Source organism: Cololabis saira, chromosome 13, assembly GCF_033807715.1.
Source record: "Cololabis saira isolate AMF1-May2022 chromosome 13, fColSai1.1, whole genome shotgun sequence".
NCBI classification, from domain to species: domain Eukaryota; kingdom Metazoa; phylum Chordata; class Actinopteri; order Beloniformes; family Belonidae; genus Cololabis; species Cololabis saira.
This window is the reverse complement of record NC_084599.1, coordinates 16,506,732-16,527,002: the sequence shown is the minus strand read 5'-3', so window position 1 is coordinate 16,527,002 and position 20,271 is coordinate 16,506,732. Positions and strand designations below refer to the sequence as shown.

General features: G+C 41.4%; 1 protein-coding gene across 2 annotated transcripts in view; it reads left to right on the top strand.

The window, feature by feature from the left end:
- Positions 1-20,271, top strand: part of kdr (kinase insert domain receptor (a type III receptor tyrosine kinase)) — a 38,143-nt gene that overhangs the window by 7,014 nt on the left and 10,858 nt on the right. For both annotated transcript variants that reach the window (XM_061737992.1, XM_061737991.1), the window contains exons 9-26: positions 394-560; positions 648-804; positions 1,768-1,888; positions 2,018-2,129; positions 2,224-2,562; positions 2,667-2,813; positions 2,905-3,030; positions 12,019-12,125; positions 12,545-12,680; positions 14,559-14,663; positions 14,754-14,867; positions 15,008-15,096; positions 16,152-16,299; positions 16,420-16,511; positions 16,618-16,740; positions 16,829-16,940; positions 17,020-17,119; positions 17,215-17,320. In XM_061737992.1, the coding sequence (XP_061593976.1) occupies positions 394-560; positions 648-804; positions 1,768-1,888; positions 2,018-2,129; positions 2,224-2,562; positions 2,667-2,813; positions 2,905-3,030; positions 12,019-12,125; positions 12,545-12,680; positions 14,559-14,663; positions 14,754-14,867; positions 15,008-15,096; positions 16,152-16,299; positions 16,420-16,511; positions 16,618-16,740; positions 16,829-16,940; positions 17,020-17,119; positions 17,215-17,320 (2,401 nt within the window). The remainder of the gene's footprint in view (positions 1-393; positions 561-647; positions 805-1,767; positions 1,889-2,017; positions 2,130-2,223; positions 2,563-2,666; positions 2,814-2,904; positions 3,031-12,018; positions 12,126-12,544; positions 12,681-14,558; positions 14,664-14,753; positions 14,868-15,007; positions 15,097-16,151; positions 16,300-16,419; positions 16,512-16,617; positions 16,741-16,828; positions 16,941-17,019; positions 17,120-17,214; positions 17,321-20,271) is intronic.

Below are 20,271 nucleotides of genomic sequence, written 5' to 3'. Positions count from 1 at the left end.
CAATTAAAACTCCTTCTAAAGTAAGTGATATATTTGTCTCTCTTCTTGAATGGCCAAAAATCATGAAATTTTGTTTTTTTTCAAATTTAAAGACAACTTATTCTCATCAAACCATTTTATTTCACCATTTCTTCTTCTATACATTTAGCAAGAGTTTTTAAATCATGACCTTTTTTATGGTGAAAATTCAATCCTTGACCATCATTTTGAGCGGCAGTTTGCTAATTAGGTTGATAAGTCCTCTGTGATTCTCTAAACTCAGAGCACTGCGACCGTGGTCTGCTGAATGCGAGACAAGTGCTCAAACGTGCAACACATAAACCTGCAAATATCCCTCCACAAATACCCCTGTACTCCCTCAAATAGTATCATGGCTCAAATTTTGCATTCCAGGTTGAAAAATGACCAAGTGATGAAGAACGACTACAGGATAAAGCAGAAAAGCAACGCTCTCGTCTTCCACGGAGTCAAAGAGATGGACGAGGGGAACTACACGGTGGTCCTGAGTAATAAGAACACCAAAGAGGAGCAGAGAGGCTCCTTCCAGCTGGTGGTCAACAGTATGTCTTCTTTGTAGCCTTTTCACTTCCCTATTAAGAGGAAACCATTATTTACGAGCGCTGTCTAAACTGAGTCTTCCTCCACAGTACCTCCTCATATCATTGAGAAAGAGGTGGCCGTGGTCACTGATGTGTACCTATACGGCACGAGCCCCACCCTGAGGTGCACCGCCCGTGGATTTCCCACTCCTGCACACATCCAGTGGCAGTGGATGTCTAAAGAGGACTGCCCGGAGGCCTTATTGTAGGTTCACATCCTTCAGCAATGTGTGTTTGTGTGTGTGTGTGTGTGTGTGTGTGTGTGTGTGTGTGTGTGTGTGTGTGTGTGTGTGTGTGTGTGTGTGTGTGTGTGTGTGTGTACTTTTTTCTCATTATGAGGGGATCACATGATTCTTGGTCACTTCTTGTCATGATGTTGACAAAAATAAAATAAGCTGTTTACCAAAACAAGAGAGGAGACAATGAGAGCGCACTCTGACCCTGATGCGGATCAGCGGATGTGATTCACGTCCTTGCTATGTCCATTATTTTTAGAAGGACATTTGTTATCCACACTCACAATGAGCTCACTAATCCTGCAAAGGCAAATTTGTTTTACAGTCGTTGTACTCTCAGGCTCATTCATTCAAGAACGATGCTTGGCAGTTAAATTACATCTTTGTCAGTGACTCCTGCACTGATTTGATGACTGTTGATAGAGAAGTGTGTGTGTGTGTGTGTGTGTGTGTGTGTGTGTGTGTGTGTGTCTGTGTGTTTGTGTGTGTGTGTTGATGGTTTGAGAAGACAGCAGCGACTTCCTTATCTTCTGCCTACATATCTGAGTGTTTCCTTTGTTCTGATCCACATTTCCTGTTGCTTCTGTCGCGCTCTCTTTCAAAAAAAGAGCTTCTTCCTGCTACAGCTGAATCTCTTATTATAAACTTCATGGTCACATTTATTTATTATGCAACCTTGTTTGATCATCATTATCAGTGACGTTTTTCCATCTCGCGTGCAATGTGGAGGGACAATAGTTCACGTACACAAAGATTCAAAATGGAACATCTCTGTTCATGTGAAAGTATTTTAGAAAGTACACACTCACGTGCCCGAAAGACGCGGCTCTTTAGTTTGACATCATGTGATAAAAAAGGAGCAGTGCATTTAAGAAAGATCATGGCATGATATCAACGTTTCATGTGGTTGCCTGCTCGTTTCCGTCCACCAGGTCGGGATTGTTTACATCAGACGAGCAGTTGGACAAGTGTACAGGCTGGAGAGATATCGGCAACAGCACTGGTCACAACCACGTGGAGCGAATTAAAACTGACATCGATCATCTTCAGAAGGTAATCTACAGCCCTTTTGACTCTCTTTTCCCCCCAACTGTTTACCAGGAATAGATCATTTTTGCTGCATTTGGTATGGTAAATCCAAAACTCTTGACAACTACAACCTGATTCCATTCATTTTTCTAGAAAATTGCAAGCACTTTGAAGATCCAGAAAGCGGAGGTCCATGCCCTCTACAGATGTTCTGTTACTAACAAAGTGGGAGAGGATTCTCGGATCGTGATTTTTCGTGTGGAACGTGAGTGCTGTCCTTTTCTCTGCTTCTCATGCCATTCAGTACCTTTTTAGAAAACAATTTAAGAGGATTCACTGCATCTTTTTACATTTAATAGGCAGCCTTGAAGTGAGTATGTCTCCATCCGACAAACCCCTGGAGGAGGACAACGTGGTTCTGCGGTGTAAGGCAGACGAACTGCTCTACAACAACCTCACCTGGTTCCGCGTGACCAACGTGTCTGAGGTGGTTGTGCCGATGCAGCCCTGCAGCTCCCTGAGTCTCTACCCGAGGCCGCTGTCACAGGCCGTGCTGTCCAAACTGCACGGCACCAACGTTACTCTGGAGCTGATGCTGCCCAATGCCTCGTCTCAGGATGAGGGGGTTTATGCCTGCCAGGCGGTGAGCATCAAGACCGGGGAGAAGAACTGCCTGCTGCGCCGTGTCTCTCTTAGAGGTTAGTGTGGTTATAATACTTTTTTTACTACCTGAGTCAAAAAGCTGCTACATTTATTTATTTCTTGGTGTGTTTTTCATGAATCCCTCCAATTTTGACTTTAGATCTCAAGCCTGCAAGGATACATAGTAATTTCACTGACCAAAAAGTCAACACGAGTGTGACCATCACTCTCCCTTGTGAGGCTTTTGGAACGCCAAACCCAACAGTCATGTGGACCAAAAACAACCAGACTGTGGTAGAGGGCTCAGGTGAGACATAGATTCACACTGAAGGCTGTCTCACTTCATGAGTCGGACCGTTCAAAACTCGGCCGTTAAACAAAACCTTTGTTACTTTCAGGTGTGATATTGAACCAGTATAATCTGACAATTCAGCGTGTGAAGAAGGAGGACGGCGGCCTGTACACCTGCACTGCATGTAACAGTCGTGGTTGCGACACCTCTCAAGTCAATTTGACGGTTGAAGGTCAGTTCCCGTCTCAACTGTTACCAAATGTGCTGATTGGAGACTATTTGCTTCTTGCATGGTTAGTGAACATGAATAGAAAAGTCCAGACTTGCAACAAAATGTGATGCCGACAAAAATCTTTAAAAAGGGGCAAGACAAAGGGAAAATAACGAGTGAAAATTCAGGCAGTGTAGGGACATCTCAATGTGCATAAGGCAAAGCTGGAAGCAACTTTGTAACTGCCGAGCCTTCAGAGAAACAGTCAGGGTGATCAGTATAGGCCATAGGCCTGGACACGCTATGGAAAATGCTGCAGCATTCAAAAATGTAATATGAATCTGTATTACACAAGGAGAAAACCATATATAAGCTCTGCACAAATGTGCTACTAATTTCTGTGGCCAAGAGGCAATCTCAAATGTACAAAGAGAAAGTTTACTTTTAGGAAAAATGAATGTTGGTCTCTGTGAAAGGTGAAAATAAGGCAGAGTATCTGATGGTATGAAGGTGCATCAGTGGCCCTGGCATGAGTGACCTGTATGAGTGTGTGGAGGTACCACTGATGCAGATATGTATTTTTATGTAATGGAGCGTATTGGTGTATTATGGAAAAAGATACGTGACCATCAAGACAACGTTTTTTTCCTAGGAAATCTGTTTAGACAGGAAAATGTCAGACTTCATTCTATATGATTTAATAACACAACATGTTTAAACATTGTGTGTGTGTGCTTGACTGGTGTACGTGTAGTGCAGATGTGTCTTCTAATGTAAATGTAGTATGTGTACAATGAAGAAGTTAAAAGCAGAATTTTGAATGTTTTTATAACTTAATGAACTATAAAAACAAAAATAATAATATTTTAATAGCATATACAAACTTATTAAACAAAATTAACAAAAAACAACAAGGTTTTAAATTGTGAAAGTTAAATAAATATATTAATGAATATAAATACACCACAGAGGGAGTTGATGGTTCTCTTCACTAATACGCAGTTGCGCTTTATCAACGACATCAAATTAAGAAAACTGTTAACTTATTCACATCAGTATCTGTAGTTATTTCTGTTGGAAGCATACATACTGTATGATGTTTCTGTTCCACAAGCCAACACAATATCCCGCTGTCTGAATCAGATATTTATGAAATGATGTGGTCAACTTAGCTCAGAGATACAATATACACAGCTCCCTTTTTAACTGTGAATTTACAGCTCTTTTCTCAGCAGATGGTTTTACAGACATGTTTGAGTCTCTAAGCTAAACTCAACTTCTACAATTTCCCAGCTTGAGATAAATAAAGTATAAAGTATATCCATCTAACTCCCTTTTTCCTTCTGCACGTCTTTTGAAATCCATCCATCTGCTTCCTATTACCATGAAAACATACTTTTGGACAAATTATGCTCGGTTACCATTAAAGGACATCAATATCACATAAAAGTGTGTAGACTATCTAGTCTGAGATGTCACACTACTACACACAACCAACCAAGCTCTGACCAAAATGCATCTAACTGACAAAGATACCTGACAACCAGCTTTATTCAGGAAGACGTTTTCTCTTCTTCTCCTCTTTCTGATGGCAGCTCATGTGCCTTGGTGACTGACGCCTCACAACAATTGTTTCGGGTTGGACTCCCAGCCGGCGTCTTTCTGTGTGGAGTTTGCAGGTTCTCCCCGTGCTCGGATGGGTTTTTTCTCCGGGTACTCAGACTTCCTCTCACAGTCCAAAAACATGTATTTCAGGATAAATGGAGATTCTGAATTGCTCATAGGACTGATTGTGCGTGGTGGTTTGTCTTTATGTGGTCCTGCAGTGGGCCGACGACCTGTCCGGGTGTGCATCTTTCTGTCACCCAAAGAGAGCTGGAACAGGCTCCAGCAAATCCCTGTGACCCTAAGTAGGAATAAGGGGGTATAGATAATGGATGGAATTGTCACTTATTCCTCTTTTGAGCACAGTAGCATTGAGAGTTGAATTTTGAACTGGTACAAACTGGTAAAACAACATTAGCCATGGGATTGCTGAAGTAATGTGTTTAAATCGCCCATCACATGTGGCCTTGATAAAATGGTGACTTCACTGTTGATCTACTCTTCTGTGTTTTGTTAAGGTATTGCTTATTGTGGGCAATGCTTCATGAGTGTTTACAAGTTTACGTTTATAATAAATAAACTGCCTTTGATTCTCAATCAATCAGTGGAGAAAATAAAACAATACTGCCATGCAACTTCCTGTTTTGACTCATCAGGGGAAGAAGCAGTGGTTTGTGCGTTGTTTGACTGAGTTAGCTATGTGGCATTAGCATTATATTGGTAACATGGTGTTAATTTTGTTGGCTGTAAAATCCCACAACGAAATCTTTATTGAGTCGGAAGAGGGATGTGCTGCAGCAACAAACTCTTGAGTTTGGTTTTCAGGTACCAGAAGAATTTCCCAAGCCAAAGCAACAAACAGCAGAATTAATTGTTCTGATGACTATCCTTTTATGCATTTTTCTTGCATAACTGAACATCTGGAGGCCCTCACAAATCAGAAACTACTCTCTGATGGAAGATAATTAATGTCTTGTAAAAAATGAATAACAATTGTGTCAGAACTCCATATCAGTCAGTAACTGGCATTGAAAAGAGGAAAATGGTGTCAGAATATCGCTAATATTTTGTGCCATTTTGTGGTTGTTGGGTGTCTCTTTGTAGTTGTTGTCTACCATCACTGTCACGCATGTCTTTGTACAAAAGTTCTGGCTCAGAAGCTCCTTTATCCTTTGGACACCTGGGCCTGTGCCCAGTTGGCCAGTTCTGTGATGCATCCATGGCTGATTATAAAGAATATGATTCTCATAGATAATGAGAGAGTTTAGCCATTATCTCCTGGCAAGTTCAACAACTCTCACAAATATTATATATTTAGATTTTGCATCCAGATTCCTTTACTTCACATGTTCCGTAGAACATTTTTGATATCAAAGACAGAGAGTAAAAATAACTTAGCTTCCGCATGACAGGAAGTTGGCCCCAATAACGTACATCCTACAGGGAGTTTCTAAATCCAAAACAATGAGGAGACTGCAGGACAAAAGGAGAGGCCAGCCCTGCCCCAGCTCCAGCTTCTGCTCTCCTGTCTGAGTTTTAATGTCCCAAACAGAGACACAACGAAAAACAAACAAATGCTCTAACTCGAAACAGGGTCTACGTGACCCGATCCCCGCCAGCAGAATATGGACCCAGTTACAGAAGTGCACAGCTCTGCTCAGGCGCAAGTTCTGCAAGCCAAAGGAGGGCAAAGTAAAAACCCGCTACCCAGAAATGTCTTTGTTGCTAGTTTAAAAACAGTTAGATTTTATTAAGACATTTTTATAGAAAGACAAAACTAACAATAAAAACACAACATACATGCATACAAACACATACAGATACTCAAAAGGGTGGAAAATGATTGGTCAGGTGTGGTCAGTGATATTGAAGAGATGGGTTTTGAGATGACTTTTGAAAGAAGGCTGTGAATCAGAGTTGCGGATGGCCAGGGGGATGGAGGTCCAGAGGGTAGTGGCAATGGCAAAGATCCCTATGGTTCAGTATTTTGGTCCTGGTGATGGGGTGAGGGTGCTGCCATCAGTGGAGCGTGTGGGATGGGGGTGAATGGGGCGATGGAGGAGATCTGTCAGGTATGAAGGGGCAAGGTTGTGCATGGCTTTGTAGGTGGGGAAGAGGATCTTGAAATGTATGCATTGTTTTACGGGAAGCCTGTGAAGTTGCCAGAGGATGGGCGTGATGTTTTCACTGGGGGTTGTGGGTGAGCGGTCGTGCAGCGGAGTTTTGAACATATTGCAGTTTTTTGAAGAACAGTGGAGGGAAGACCATACAAGATGCTATTGTTGTCGAGTCTGGAGGTGATGAAGCCATGAATTAGGGTTTCAGCTGCTGAGAAGGAGAGAGCGTGTTGAAGGCGTGCTGTGTTCCGGAGGTGGAAGGAGGATATTTTGGTGACATGGTTTATGTGAGACTTGAAGGAGACTGCAGGGTCCGTGTAGATGCCAAGGTTTCTGACCAGGGGAGAGGGAGTAACAAAATGACCATTGATGCCATGTGAGAAGTTCTGGGAGGTGGGCAGGGTGGATTTTGAGCCAAATATTATAATTTCTTGTCTTATTCTCTCGTCTTATTGCTGTTGAATTTGAGGAAGTTGTGGTTCATCCAGGTTTTTATGTCCGTGAGGCAGTTGGTGAAGGTGGAGAGAATAGCTGGAGTGATGGTTTTGGTGGTGATGTAGAGTTGAGTGTCGTCAGCATAGCAGACAAAGTGGCATCCATGGCGGCGGATGATGTAACCAAGTGGGAGCATGTAGAGCAGTGGTCGGCAACTGGCGGCCCGCGGGCCAAAATTGGCCCGTCTCCAATAATATCTGGCCCGCCAGATGACATTGAAAATCTGATTTAAAAAAAAAAAAAAAAAAAATTTTTTTTTTTTTTTTTTTTTTTTTTTTTTTATTATTTACTATCACAAAAACGACAATTTCATAGAGAATGATTCCGGGCGCACACAATTCTGTATATTTCCCTGTCACCTGTAGCATAGGGGGGCCTTAATTAGAGGTGCACACAAATATTCAGGAGTAACCATAGACATATATAAAGGCTAGATGACTCGTCCGCGCTGCTGCCAATTCAGAGCGACGTCGTCACACGGCGGCCATCTTGCCACAGGAGACTCGCTCACTCATAACATTGTGTTTAATGGTGCATGTACTTAAACAACCTTAACTTGTTCAATTCTCAACAGATTTTCAAACAGTTTGGTTTGTTATGAACGTCAGAGATGTAGTTATGACACTGCATACTTGTGAATAATTATAAACATTGAAAAACGTACTTTTATATGAAAATAACCAGAAACAGATAGCTATGACATGGTATTTATATTAAATCAATATTTCTATAGTATTCTTAGTAATATTTATATTTACATTATAACATACATATATATTATTACCATATAACATGTGTGTGTGTATATATATATGTATATGTATTATTATTATTACATTATAACATGTATGTATATGACATTATAACATGTTTATAAATGATTACATTATGATGTATTTATATCATGATATAAATACATCATAATGTAATAATATATAAACATGTTATAAGGTAATAATATATGTATATATGTTATAATGTAAATATAAATGTTACTAAGAATACTATAGAAATATTGATTTAATATAAATACCATGTCATGGCTATCTGTTTCTGGTTATTTTCATATAAAAGTACGTTTTTCAATGTTCATAATTATTCACAAGTATGCAGTGTCATAACTACATCTCTGACGTTCATAACAAACCAAACTGTTTGAAAATCTGTTGAGAATTGAGCAAGTTAAGGTTGTTTTGCAGTACATGCACCATTAAACACAATGTTATGAGTGAGCGAGTCTCCTGTGGCAAGATGGCCGCCGTGTGACGACGTCGCAGCAGCGCGGACGAGTCATCTAGCCTTTATATATGTCTATGGGAGTAACGTAGGCACAGACTCCCGGCAGAACTCCTGAAGCTGTTGAAATGGTAAGACGTATGTGTCAAGTGATTTGTTGTGGTTTAAACTGTGAAAAATACACCTGATAACTTACCTTGAGTTTTGCTGTTGGTCTTTTAAATGGTAAAACGTCCATTATATGTCTAAAAATACGTTGGAAAATCCGCCTCATTTGCATATCCTCTCACTGGCTTCAGGAGACACAGGGACCTGCTGCTCCGTATGCATTTACCGTCCCCTGTGCTACTGTTCATATCATGGGTTTTTCATGTGTTTAATGTCGTTCTGTGTATTTTAAAGAAGGACTGCATTTGTTAGTAGCTTGGCAGAAAATAATATTATTATCACCAAGTTACTTATAAGCGGTTTCATAACGCAGCCACAGAGTAAAGCAGTAATAACACACTAATAACAGTCAGTAGCAAATTCAAGTTACTTTATTTAAACTAATGACTTTCTTAAATTACTTTTTTGTACAAGATATAATAGTATAATAATACTAGTAGCCTATAGATAAGGGGAAAAAGTTTTGTTTAGTAGAAAAAAAAACATTTTTCGCCTGATTGATGTAATGTTCTGGCCCGCCATTCAGTTGCTCCGAAAAAATTTGGCCCGAGGCCAAACTTACTTGCCGACCCCTGATGTAGAGGATGAAGAGAATGGGGCTCATGCACTGAGCCTTGGGAGACTCCGTGTGAGACAGTAGTGGTGTTGGATTTGTGATTGTTTATTGCGGTATAGTGAAGTATGAGTATGAACAAGGAGGGGGCGGTGTCGGTGATGCCTATGGAGGGGGTTGAGGTGGATGGAGTGGTTGACATCTCAAAGGTAGCACTGAGGTCCAGGAGGAGAAGAATTGTGTGGGAGGCAGAATCAGAAGAGAGTAGGAGGTTGTTTGTGACTTTGATTAGAGCTGTTTGATTGCCCATGGTTGGTTTGAAAGTCAGATTGGAATGTTTCATATAGGGGAAAAAATGGTGCTCAAATCCGGTCTTCAGAAACCAATGGGTCACATGACCTAATGCTTCATACATTGTTTTATAGAGACTATGGTCTCCATGTACACTAGCACCTCAACCACATGAATGTTCTCATGAATTCCAGCAGCACAGAAAGTCTCAGCAGTGTTTTCGTTTTGTTTCAGATTGTGAAAAAATCTTTTGTAATTAAACACAGGATAACATTTTCTGCAAGTCAAGATATTTTTGTGGACATTGATTTTTCTATTTATCCACAATGAGCCAAAGAAAAATTGTAGTTAATTCAATTTACTCAGAACTGTCAATCCACGCATCCACTTGTGATCTAAACCTGGATCTTCCAATACGAGGTCATGTGGGTTCGCTATCCTGCCTGTGTTTGGGTGAAAGGCAACGTTACGGCCTGGGCCAGTTTGTGGAACTAATCATTACAAATAATTGTGCTAGGATCTGGTTATTTCTCTGCATATTTGATAGGAAATCCACTGATATAATCTGCACAGCTCAACCTAACAATGTAATCAGCCCCAGCTGCTGTTTCACACTAAGATAACTATCATTGTGTGTTATACAATGTGTTAGGAGTTTTTTACCATTTCTGTTAAAAGTACCAGGCTGTGAACTAGCCTTGTCATGAATATTTTTTACTTATTAAGTAGAATTAAACTAATGTCGCTGCTATGCTGCTGATATTGTTTGAATAAGAACCAAACTGTTACCAAATACTTTCTAATTGGCACATAATCATCAGTATCCAAAGTTTACAGCTTCTCCCTTACCACTGACAGCTCCTTGGTCTCCCCCTCCCCTCAGGTGAATAGTGTGGGTGTCATTCATATCAACCGGGCTGCTTACTTCCACCTCCGTCACATAAACTGACCCTGCCCCTCCCTCATTGTCCACACTGTCCAATGTCCACATCATCGTCCACTGTCTTGTCACCTCCCGCATCAATTCGTGCAAATCTCTCCTCTTTGGTCTCCCCCAGAAGTTTATCCACAGTTTATCCAACTGGTCCATAACCCTGCTACAAGAACTCCATCATTCCATCACATCACCCCATCCTGCAGTAACTACACTGCATTAGGTCTGGCAAATAATTAATTACAAACTCCTCCTGTTCACCTTCAAGGCCATCCATAACCTCACCCCACCTTACCTGTCTGACCTCCTCCAGATTGCTACTCAAGCCCGCTCCCTCAGATCCTCCTCCTCTCTCCACCTCACTGTCTCCTCTGCCTGCATCAGCACCATGAGTAGCAGAGCTTTCAGCTGCTCTGCTCCCAAACTCTGGAACTCCTTACTGATGACTCACCTGTTTAAGACTGCCTACTATATTTAAGTCTAACTGCAGTGTCCATGTTTTTACTAAATGCTGATTGTATCCATTGTTGTTTTATCTGTTTGTTAGAAAGTCTCCTTGGATATTATGAAAGGTGCTTCAAAATAAAATGTATTATTATTATTATTACTTGCAAGACCACTTATCTTACATTTTCTACAAGTCTGTGTCAAAACCCTAAGCTATGAAAGAGCATTTTATGGTTATATTTTAATTGGGTCAACAAGCAGCAAAAATTAACATTAATTAAAGAAACTGATTAGAATCTTGGAACCCTAGATGTCACTGCAGCCAGTAGGGTTTAAAACGGAGAATCCATCCATCCATCCATCCATCCATCCATCCATCCATCCATCCATCCATCCATCCATCCATCCATCCATCCATCCATCCATCCATCCATCCATCCATCCATCCATCCATCCATCCATCCATCCATCCATCCATCCATCCATCCATCCAGAAACTGTGGCTTTTAATGAACTTGGATTCTTCTTAAGAAAGAAAAATTGTTGCATCATATGAAAATGTCTGTTTTTAAATCCTTTGTGAATAATAACTACAAGCATGAATAATCGTTTTAAGTTTTGTATATTGCTTTTCACACAGGAAGAATGTATCTAGAAACAAGGAAAAGGCGCAATCTTCCCACACTACCAGACATCGAACATAACTTTCTCTTTCTCTGCCCCTGTCTCCCTCAAAATCATATTTGTGGAAGTGGAGAGAAACAGTCCATTATAGCATATAGCGACAAACTACTGTGACCCTGATAGGCCTTTTCCAAGTTGTTTTTGGCTTAAGCTATCCGTGCTGACTCCCAATTATTTGTTATGACTAGATAAAAATATCAGTTTGCTCAAAGGCCAGACCAGATTCCAACAGTCTCCTTCCTTGAACCAGACTTAAAAGCAATATCACATGCCAAAACCAATGACCTACCAGACTGAATGTTATGCAACGCTGCATAGACGTGTCACTAAAATTAAAATCTATATTGCACTCTGGCTCTGCTGGAACATTGAGCCTTGTATGTATTTATTAAGATGTATGCTATGTTTAAGTCTTTAATGGCATTGGTTTTTTTTATTTCCTCTTACATTGTTCTGTTTATGTTTCATTTTTATTCTAGGTGCAGAGGAGAAAACGAACGTGGAGCTGATTGTTCCTATTGGCTCTGTGGTTATAGCCATGTTTTTCTGGTTGCTCATCGTCTTTGTTATCCGTGGAAGAAAGAGAGTAAGGACTTCCTCTTTTGTCTCATTGTCATTCTTCTTTTGCTATACTCTTCCTTCCTCAGCTTTTTCCTGCAATGATATAAAAAAAAAAGAGAAAACAACAGTAGGACACACACATGCAGTATGTGCAAAAGCCCACATACTGTTGGGGTGTATGACTGATTAGAAGTGACTGGTCTGGGTCTGAGTGGCCGCTCTCTTTTGTATCCAGGAACAACGCGTCCACTTTCAGCCCCCATAAGTCACGTAGGCCTGTAAAGCTGGCTGGGCCCCTTTTTATCGGAAGAGTAACAGAATTACTGGAAATATGCTGTACAGTTTATTGCACTGAAAGAGGAGAGCTGAGACAAACAGAAGCTCATTAATTATCACTTCACCTCTCTGCTTGTCCTTGATATTTCTCACCCATCTTTGTTTCAGCCAAATGGAGGGGATCTGAAGACGGGTTATCTGTCCATGATCCTAGACTCAGAGGACATGCCCATGGATGAGCAGTGCGAGAGACTCACGTATGATGCAAGCAAATGGGAGTTCCCTCGGGACAGGCTCAAGCTTGGTGAGTCTCCACCTTGAGTCAATCTAGAGCAGGAGTTGGCAACCCTGGTCCCAGAGAGCTGCAGTCCTGCATGTATTTGATTTTTTCCCAGCTTCAACACACCCCGAAACAAAGGACTGTTTCATTAACAGGCATGTGCAGACCTGGATGACAATCTGATGACAACCTTTAAATAGAATCAGGAGACATCAAAAACAAGCAGGGTTGTCGATCCTTGGTCTAGAGAATTTTTGACAGAGCTGCTGGTGCGGGCAATTCATTTCAAAATGTACTTTAAAAGTTCAAGAATAGTAGCTGTCTTGATCACACAGCCTAATTAAACCCAAAGCGTCATGACAAAACGCGCAGCTTGCATTTCTTAAGGGTTGTCCCCTTGTGGCTTTTAAGGTGTTTTTGGGAACCTTTTGCAGAAGCCACACTTCTTTTCATCTTTTTCTTCTTTTTTGTGTGATGGGTTCTTTCAGAATTTTCTGGTAATAAAGCCTAAAAGCATGATTGATCCACCACCATGCTTGGAAGTTAATGAAACCTTTCCATTTAGGAAAATCTGAACCTTTTGTCTCCAAATTTAATTTGCTCTCTTCAACCAAAAAATTCATTTTTAACTAAAAAAGGCAGCTGGTAGTGCAGCCGTCTCACAGCAAGAAGGTCCTGGGTTCAATTCCTGCCGGGGACGCTGTGGGCGCTGAAGTGCATGTTAGTTCCCCCATGACTTCAGTGCCCACACCCTGGGTGGGGTTGGAGAAAGGGCCTTTCTGTGTGGAGTTTGCATGTTCTCCCCGAGTTCCCTTGGGTAGCTAATGTGAGCTACCCTCACAAAAACATGCAACAGTCCTGGGCTCTACTGCCCCCTCTGGCCAGCGGGGGCCAGATGGGGTGGGGAGGATCTGGCCAGAATAACGTGATCCTTCCACGCGCTACTTCCGGCCAGAGAGGCCCCACCCTGTCTGGTGAAAAGAAGCGGCCTGCTCACTCCTCAGGTTAAGGAGGAGACCTGAGCTCAGTGCAGGAACTCCCGGGGTTGGTAGAGGGAGAGCAATGCTCAGGACTGTCACTTAGGTAGGAGCACTGGGGGATAAAATGAGGAAAAAAATCGGGATAAAAATTAATATATTAAAAAAAGGAACAGTTTCTGATTTCATGATTTGAGAGGGTCATGTTTGAGGAGTTGTTTTCATGGTTAAAAAAAAGAAGAAAAAGTGCAGAACCACTCCAAAACCAGTTTAATTAACTTGTAAAACTGGGGCTTCAATTTGTTTCCCAGAAATATCTTGGACATGGTGGCCTGAAACAATATTTTGTCTGTGGCTTCATGAACGCTCCTAGTGAAGACACCAAATCACACTGCTTACAAATGAATGAGCAGACACATTATAAAAATGGAAAAATTAATTATCAACTCTAACTTTATTTGAATGAACTTTTATAAGGAAAAAGTTTTGTATATAAGGTATTTATAAGGAATATTTTTGTGTTAAATAAATTGAAGTGAACCTCTCTTGGGACCCGTTTGATCATGTGTCCCCTCTTAGCAGTTGTGGCCCTAAATAACCACGTAGAGCGTTGGTGCCAAGAACCGGTCCGGTTCCCAATATCAGAGAGCATGAGGAATCCATTACTGCTTCATTTTGGGACAAAAATAACTTATATAATAAGTTTATAACCAACTAAGGCCTTGGATTACTTTGAGATGTTAAATCTCTTCAGAAACCTTACAAACAAATAACACATATTTTCATTTTCATATTTTATTTAAAATCAAAATCAAACAAGTCAATAGCACAATAGGGAAGATGACATGTGCTGCTATAGATGAGCTTTGTCTTCAGCTGACATTGGCGTTGTAGGTGTCTTCAAGAGCAATGCTTTACCTTAAAGGTGACCCACTGGGACGAGGGGCGTTTGGCCAGGTGGTGGAGGCCGCAGCCTTTGGCATCGAGAAAGCTACCACGTGCACCACTGTTGCAGTGAAGATGCTGAAGGGTTAGTATTTTTGTCCTTTTTTTCTTACAAACATCAAGCACAATAAAAACTTGTAAAAACACACAAGTCTCAAACCAACATATCTCACAGAGGGAGCCACGTCTAGTGAATATCGTGCCCTGATGTCAGAGCTGAAAATTCTTATCCACATTGGACACCACCTCAATGTCGTCAACCTGCTGGGAGCCTGCACGAAGCCCGGGGGTGAGTCATCACACCACAGTTATCTCTTTTTATTTTTATTTTCACTTTTATTCATTTCATTTTTATTCTTAGTCTTCCACATGCCATCAGTTTTTGGTTTTAGTTGTTACTCCTTCTTACCTTTGTCTTTATCTTTGCAGGGCCCCTGATGGTGATTGTTGAGTATTGTAAACATGGAAACCTATCCAGCTACTTAAAGAGTAAGCGTGGAGAGTACAGCCCCTACAAGGTAAGTGCTAAGATAAGATATGATAAGATAAGAACTTTATTGATCATGCAGGAAATTGTTGTGCTAAGGCTTCAATACGGATAACAAGTAATCACACAAAGACAAAAACAACAAACAACAACAAAGTAATACAGACAAAAGTAACAGAATACAATACACAACAAATAAGGTTAAAATGTTTACTGAAGTGCAGAATGAAGTGTTATTGTCCTTTGTAGAAAAAGGGGATGAGTTGAAAAGTTTGATAGCCATAGGGAGGAAGGACTTCCTGTGGCGTTCTGTGGAGCACCTCGGAGGTCTCAGTCCACGACTGAAGGTGCTGCAGTAGGAGTCCAGTGTGGCATGCAGGGAAGGGTTGTGTCTTATTGTTCAAGATGCTGAGCAGTTTCCTCAGCATCCTCTGCTCAGACACCTCTGCCAGAGACTGCAGTTTCACTCTCAGGACAGAGCCAGCCTTCCTGATGAGCTGATTGAGCCTGTTGGCATCGGCTGTCCTCACCGTGCTGCCCCAGCACACCACAGCGTAAAAGAATACGCTGGAGACCACAGCATGCAGCATGGTCCTGCAGAAGTTGAATGACCTGAGTCTCCTAAGGAGAAAAAGGCGACTGCCCTTTCTTATAGAGGACATTGGGGTTGGCTGTCCAGTCTAGTTTATTGTCTATGTGGACCCCCAGGTACCTGTAGCAGTCCACAGTGTCCACCTCAGTACCCTTGATGATGATAGGGTTAGGGGGGAGGAATGTTCTCTTCTTCCTTAAGTCCATCCGCAGCTCTTTAGTTTTTCCTATATTGAGTTGCAGGTGGTTCTGCCCACACCACTCCACAAAGCTGTCCACATCTGTAACTCACGGGCCACTGTAGCCAGTAAACCACATCTTTAATGTGGTTGCATACAGCCCAGATGGTTGACTACAAATGGACGCACAACATTGCACTGCACTACTCACTGATGCTTACATGGACCAAATTATACATACATTGGGAAATGATTTGAATTTGCTAATGTTTTCTCTTCCTTTATTTAATAAATGTGCCTGTTCCACTGTGCACAGAGAAAGCGGGTGGATAGCCAGAGGTGGCTGTCTTCAGAAGAGGATGTTACTGATGGGGATCTAGGTTTAGGCAAGATCGCCCAGCTGGATATCTGCACTGGAACAGCTGAGGACAAGTCTTCAGGCAGCAACATGGACAGTCAAGAAGGTGCCTAGAGAGCTCAGAACAATAGCGTTAACATTTTCACCCACTTCATTTTTTTATGTGAGGCTGTAATGCCTGTCAGGCCTCACATTTCTCATGGTCAAATTCATCTTGTGATTCCAGAGAGTTCAGACGATGACCATCTGACTATGGAAGACTTGATATGCTACAGCTTCCAGGTTGCTAAAGGAATGGAGTTTCTGTCCTCTCGCAAGGTGAAATCAAGGGTGTCTGTATTTCTATGTGTGCATTCGGGCATGCAAATTGGAGTAAGTGCTCAAGTAGCTGCTTTAAATGACAGCTCCTCTTGTTGCTCTTTAGTGCATTCACAGAGATCTGGCAGCCAGAAACATCTTGCTCTCAGAAAACAATGTGGTAAAGATTTGCGACTTTGGCCTTGCTAGAGATGTCTACAAAGATCCTGACTATGTCCGGAAGGGAGATGTGAGTCTTTTAAGCTGATGTATGGACAGTCAATTATAAAATTAAGGTCAGCGATGCACTTTAATTTACATTTTCTTATTGGCTACAGGCACGTCTCCCTCTGAAGTGGATGGCTCCTGAGACCATTTTTGACCGGGTTTACACCACCCAAAGTGATGTTTGGTCCTTTGGGGTCCTTCTCTGGGAGATATTTTCCCTGGGTAAACCTTACACTAATCAGACTTTGCTACTAACATAATTACCATTCTGCATCAGCAACACAATCTGTAACTCCTCCAGGGGCCTCTCCTTATCCGGGCGTGTGCATTGACGAATCCTTCTGTAGGAGGCTTAAGGAAGGCACGAGGATGAGACCTCCAGAATATGCCACCACTGAGATGTGAGTCAAAATCTGAAGGAGTGGCACAGCACTTTACATCAACTCTACATCAACCATCTCACTCTTATTGTGATCCAAATCCCTTGTGTTAACAGATATCAGACCATGTTGGACTGCTGGATGGATCGTCCTACAGACAGGCCCACGTTTGCAGAGCTGGTTGAACATCTTGGAAATCTGCTGCAGGCCAGTGCCCAACAGGTCATAACAAAAACCCACTGTGTCCAAAAGCAACTCCAGATTTTTAATTTTTAATCAGTTGTTTTTCAACAGCGAGAACTTGATTTGCAATTCTTCAGCCAAATGGTGTGAAGGGATAAGTTCTCCAGCAGATCTGCAAGTTCATACATTAAATCCAAACACACCAGGTTTCTTGGCAGTATTTCAGCTTATGTATTTCCCCTTACTATTGTTAGACCTCTCAGTGCACTCTGAATACTCATGTAAAGCACCGCTAAAATAACACAAAAAAAAAACAGATGCAAACTTTTATTACAATACAGCCTAAACTAAATACTATTTAAAATCAAAGACTAACAGATTGCTGCTCATCTATTTATCCACCTATCCATTAGCTATCCCAACTCTTCCTGTTCAGGGTCATGGGGGAAAGTTAAACTTTCATATTCCTTTTTTTTTTTTTTTTTTTTTTATTGATCTTTTTATAAGAAACAACATACACTTAAAACATGGAAACGTGTAGTCAAACAGACGCATTATACATTGTCTCCTTTTTTTTTTTTTTTTTTAAACACACAAAACCTAACAAAGGAACAGAGTCTCTGTAGCGTTAAAAATTAAATAAACAGAAGAGCAAGAAATGAACCTGGAAATAAATAAAACATAAAAAAAAACAAATTAAGGAGATGAAAAGAAAATTAAGGGAGGGGGGGGGTTAGTCGGTGGGTAGAGTCTTCAACGCGGTAAAGTGGTCTATGAACGATTGCCATTTGTGAATGAATTTAGCTGCGTTGCCTTTTAAAGAGTATCTCACCTTCTCCAATTTAAGAAAAAACATAACATCACTAAGCCAAATAGAAATAGACGGGGACCTGGGGGATTTCCATAAAAGTAAGATACGACGTCTTGCTAAAAGGGATGTGAAGGCCAATACTTCTGACTGTGTGTGGCTGATATGTGATGAGTCAACAGAGAGTCCGAATATTGCTAAGAGAGGGGCCATAACAACTTTTTTACCCAGAACTTTAGACATGATCACAGAATAATCACTCCAAAATTTCTGTAACCTAGGACAGGAGAAAAACATATGACTTAAATTGCAGGGAGAACCCTGGCATCTGTCGCATAAGTCTGCAACATTCGGATATATTTGCGATAATCGGGATTTTGATAGGTGGGCTCTATGCAGCACCTTAAATTGAATAAGTTCTAGTCTAGCGCAAGGCGTGCTAGATCTTATGCTACGGATAGCTTTATCCCACAGCTCCCCTGTGAAGTCAAGGCCCAACTCTCGTCTCCAACCCTCCCGAGCTTTATCTACAGAATGATCATCAAATGTCATACACAGTGCATATATCTTAGATATCAGAGACTTTTGACTGAGTTTCATAGTTAGAAGATCATCCCACGGTTGGTTCGCAGGAAGGGAAGGGAAGCATGGAAACAAAGCAGAGGCGCAGTGTCGAAGCTGGAAGTAGCGAAACAAATGGGAGGCAGGCAAATTGAACTTTGACCTCAGATCTGAGAATGTGGAAAAGATACCATCCTTATATAGATCCCTGAAGTGCTTAATGCCCCGGTTGTACCAAATCATAAAAGTGGTGTCTATTAGTGATGGAGGGAACAGATGATTCTTAGTAACAGGTGTATAGATGGATGGAGAAGCAAATTTAAAGTGGCGCCTAAACTGTGACCAAATCTTAAGGGAGGAAAGCACCACAGGGCAATTTGTAAACTTAGAGGGATTCAATGGTAAAGAGGAGGAGAGTAGGGCCGTTACAGAGGATGAAGAGAGTGACTGAGCCTCCAATCTGCACCATAATAACTCAGGAGACTGAAGCCAATAAATTAGTTTGTGAATATGCGCTGACCAATAGTAAAGCATAAAGTTTGGTAGTGCTAGACCCCCATTAAATTTAAATTTTTGGAGAAGCGAATACCTCACTCTGGGTGTCTTACCGGCCCATAAAAAGTTGGAAACAATTTGGTCAAGTGATTTAAAAAAAGATTTTGGTAGAAATAAAGGAGTGCATTGGAACAAAAAAAGAAATTTAGGCAATACAGTCATTTTCACTGTGTTAATTCTTCCTATCAGCGACAGTGGTAGGGAGTTCCACCTCTGTAAGTCCGCCTTCACTTGAGTTACCAGTGAGGAAAAATTAGCGGTGAAAAGAGAGGGCAGAGTGCGGGTCACATTAATCCCTAAGTATCTAAAGCCCGACGGGCTGAGTTTAAAGGGGATATCAGATTGTTTGAGTTGTAAAGCAGAGGAGTTTATGGGGAAGCATTCACACTTGTTAAGATTGACCTTATAGCCGGAGAAGGATCCATAATTCTTCAACAGAGATAATATTGGTGCAATGCTGGTTAAAGGGTCAGATACATATAAAAGGAGGTCGTCTGCATAAAGTGACAATTTAAGTTCCACATTGGACCTAGAGACTCCGCGAAATAGAGGAAGAGTTCTTAGAGCAATTGAAAGTGGTTCGACGGATAGAGCGAATAGCAAAGGGGAGAGAGGGCAGCCCTGTCTCGTGCCACGTGATAATGTAAAATAAGTGGAGTAGTTGTCATTGGTGTGAATGCTGGCCTGAGGGGAAGTGTAAAGAAGTCTAATCCACGATATAAACCTGTGTCCAAATCCGAATTTATGAAGTGTTGCAAAAAGATAGTTAAATTCGACACGATCAAACGCTTTTTCAGCATCAATTGCGATAACAACTTCAGGGAGTGGAGAAGAATCTTTAGAGAGAATCACATTAAGAAGTGTACGAACATTATAAAAGAGCTGGCGTCCCTTGATGAAACCATTCTGCTCCTCAGATATGATGCTAGGAAGGATCTTATCAAGACGAATTGCTAGTGCTTTGGCTAAAATTTTGACATCCACATTCAGTAAAGACAAGGGCCTGTAAGAAGTGCATGATTCAGGGTCCTTGTCCTTCTTCAAAAGGAGGGCAATGGACGCCTGC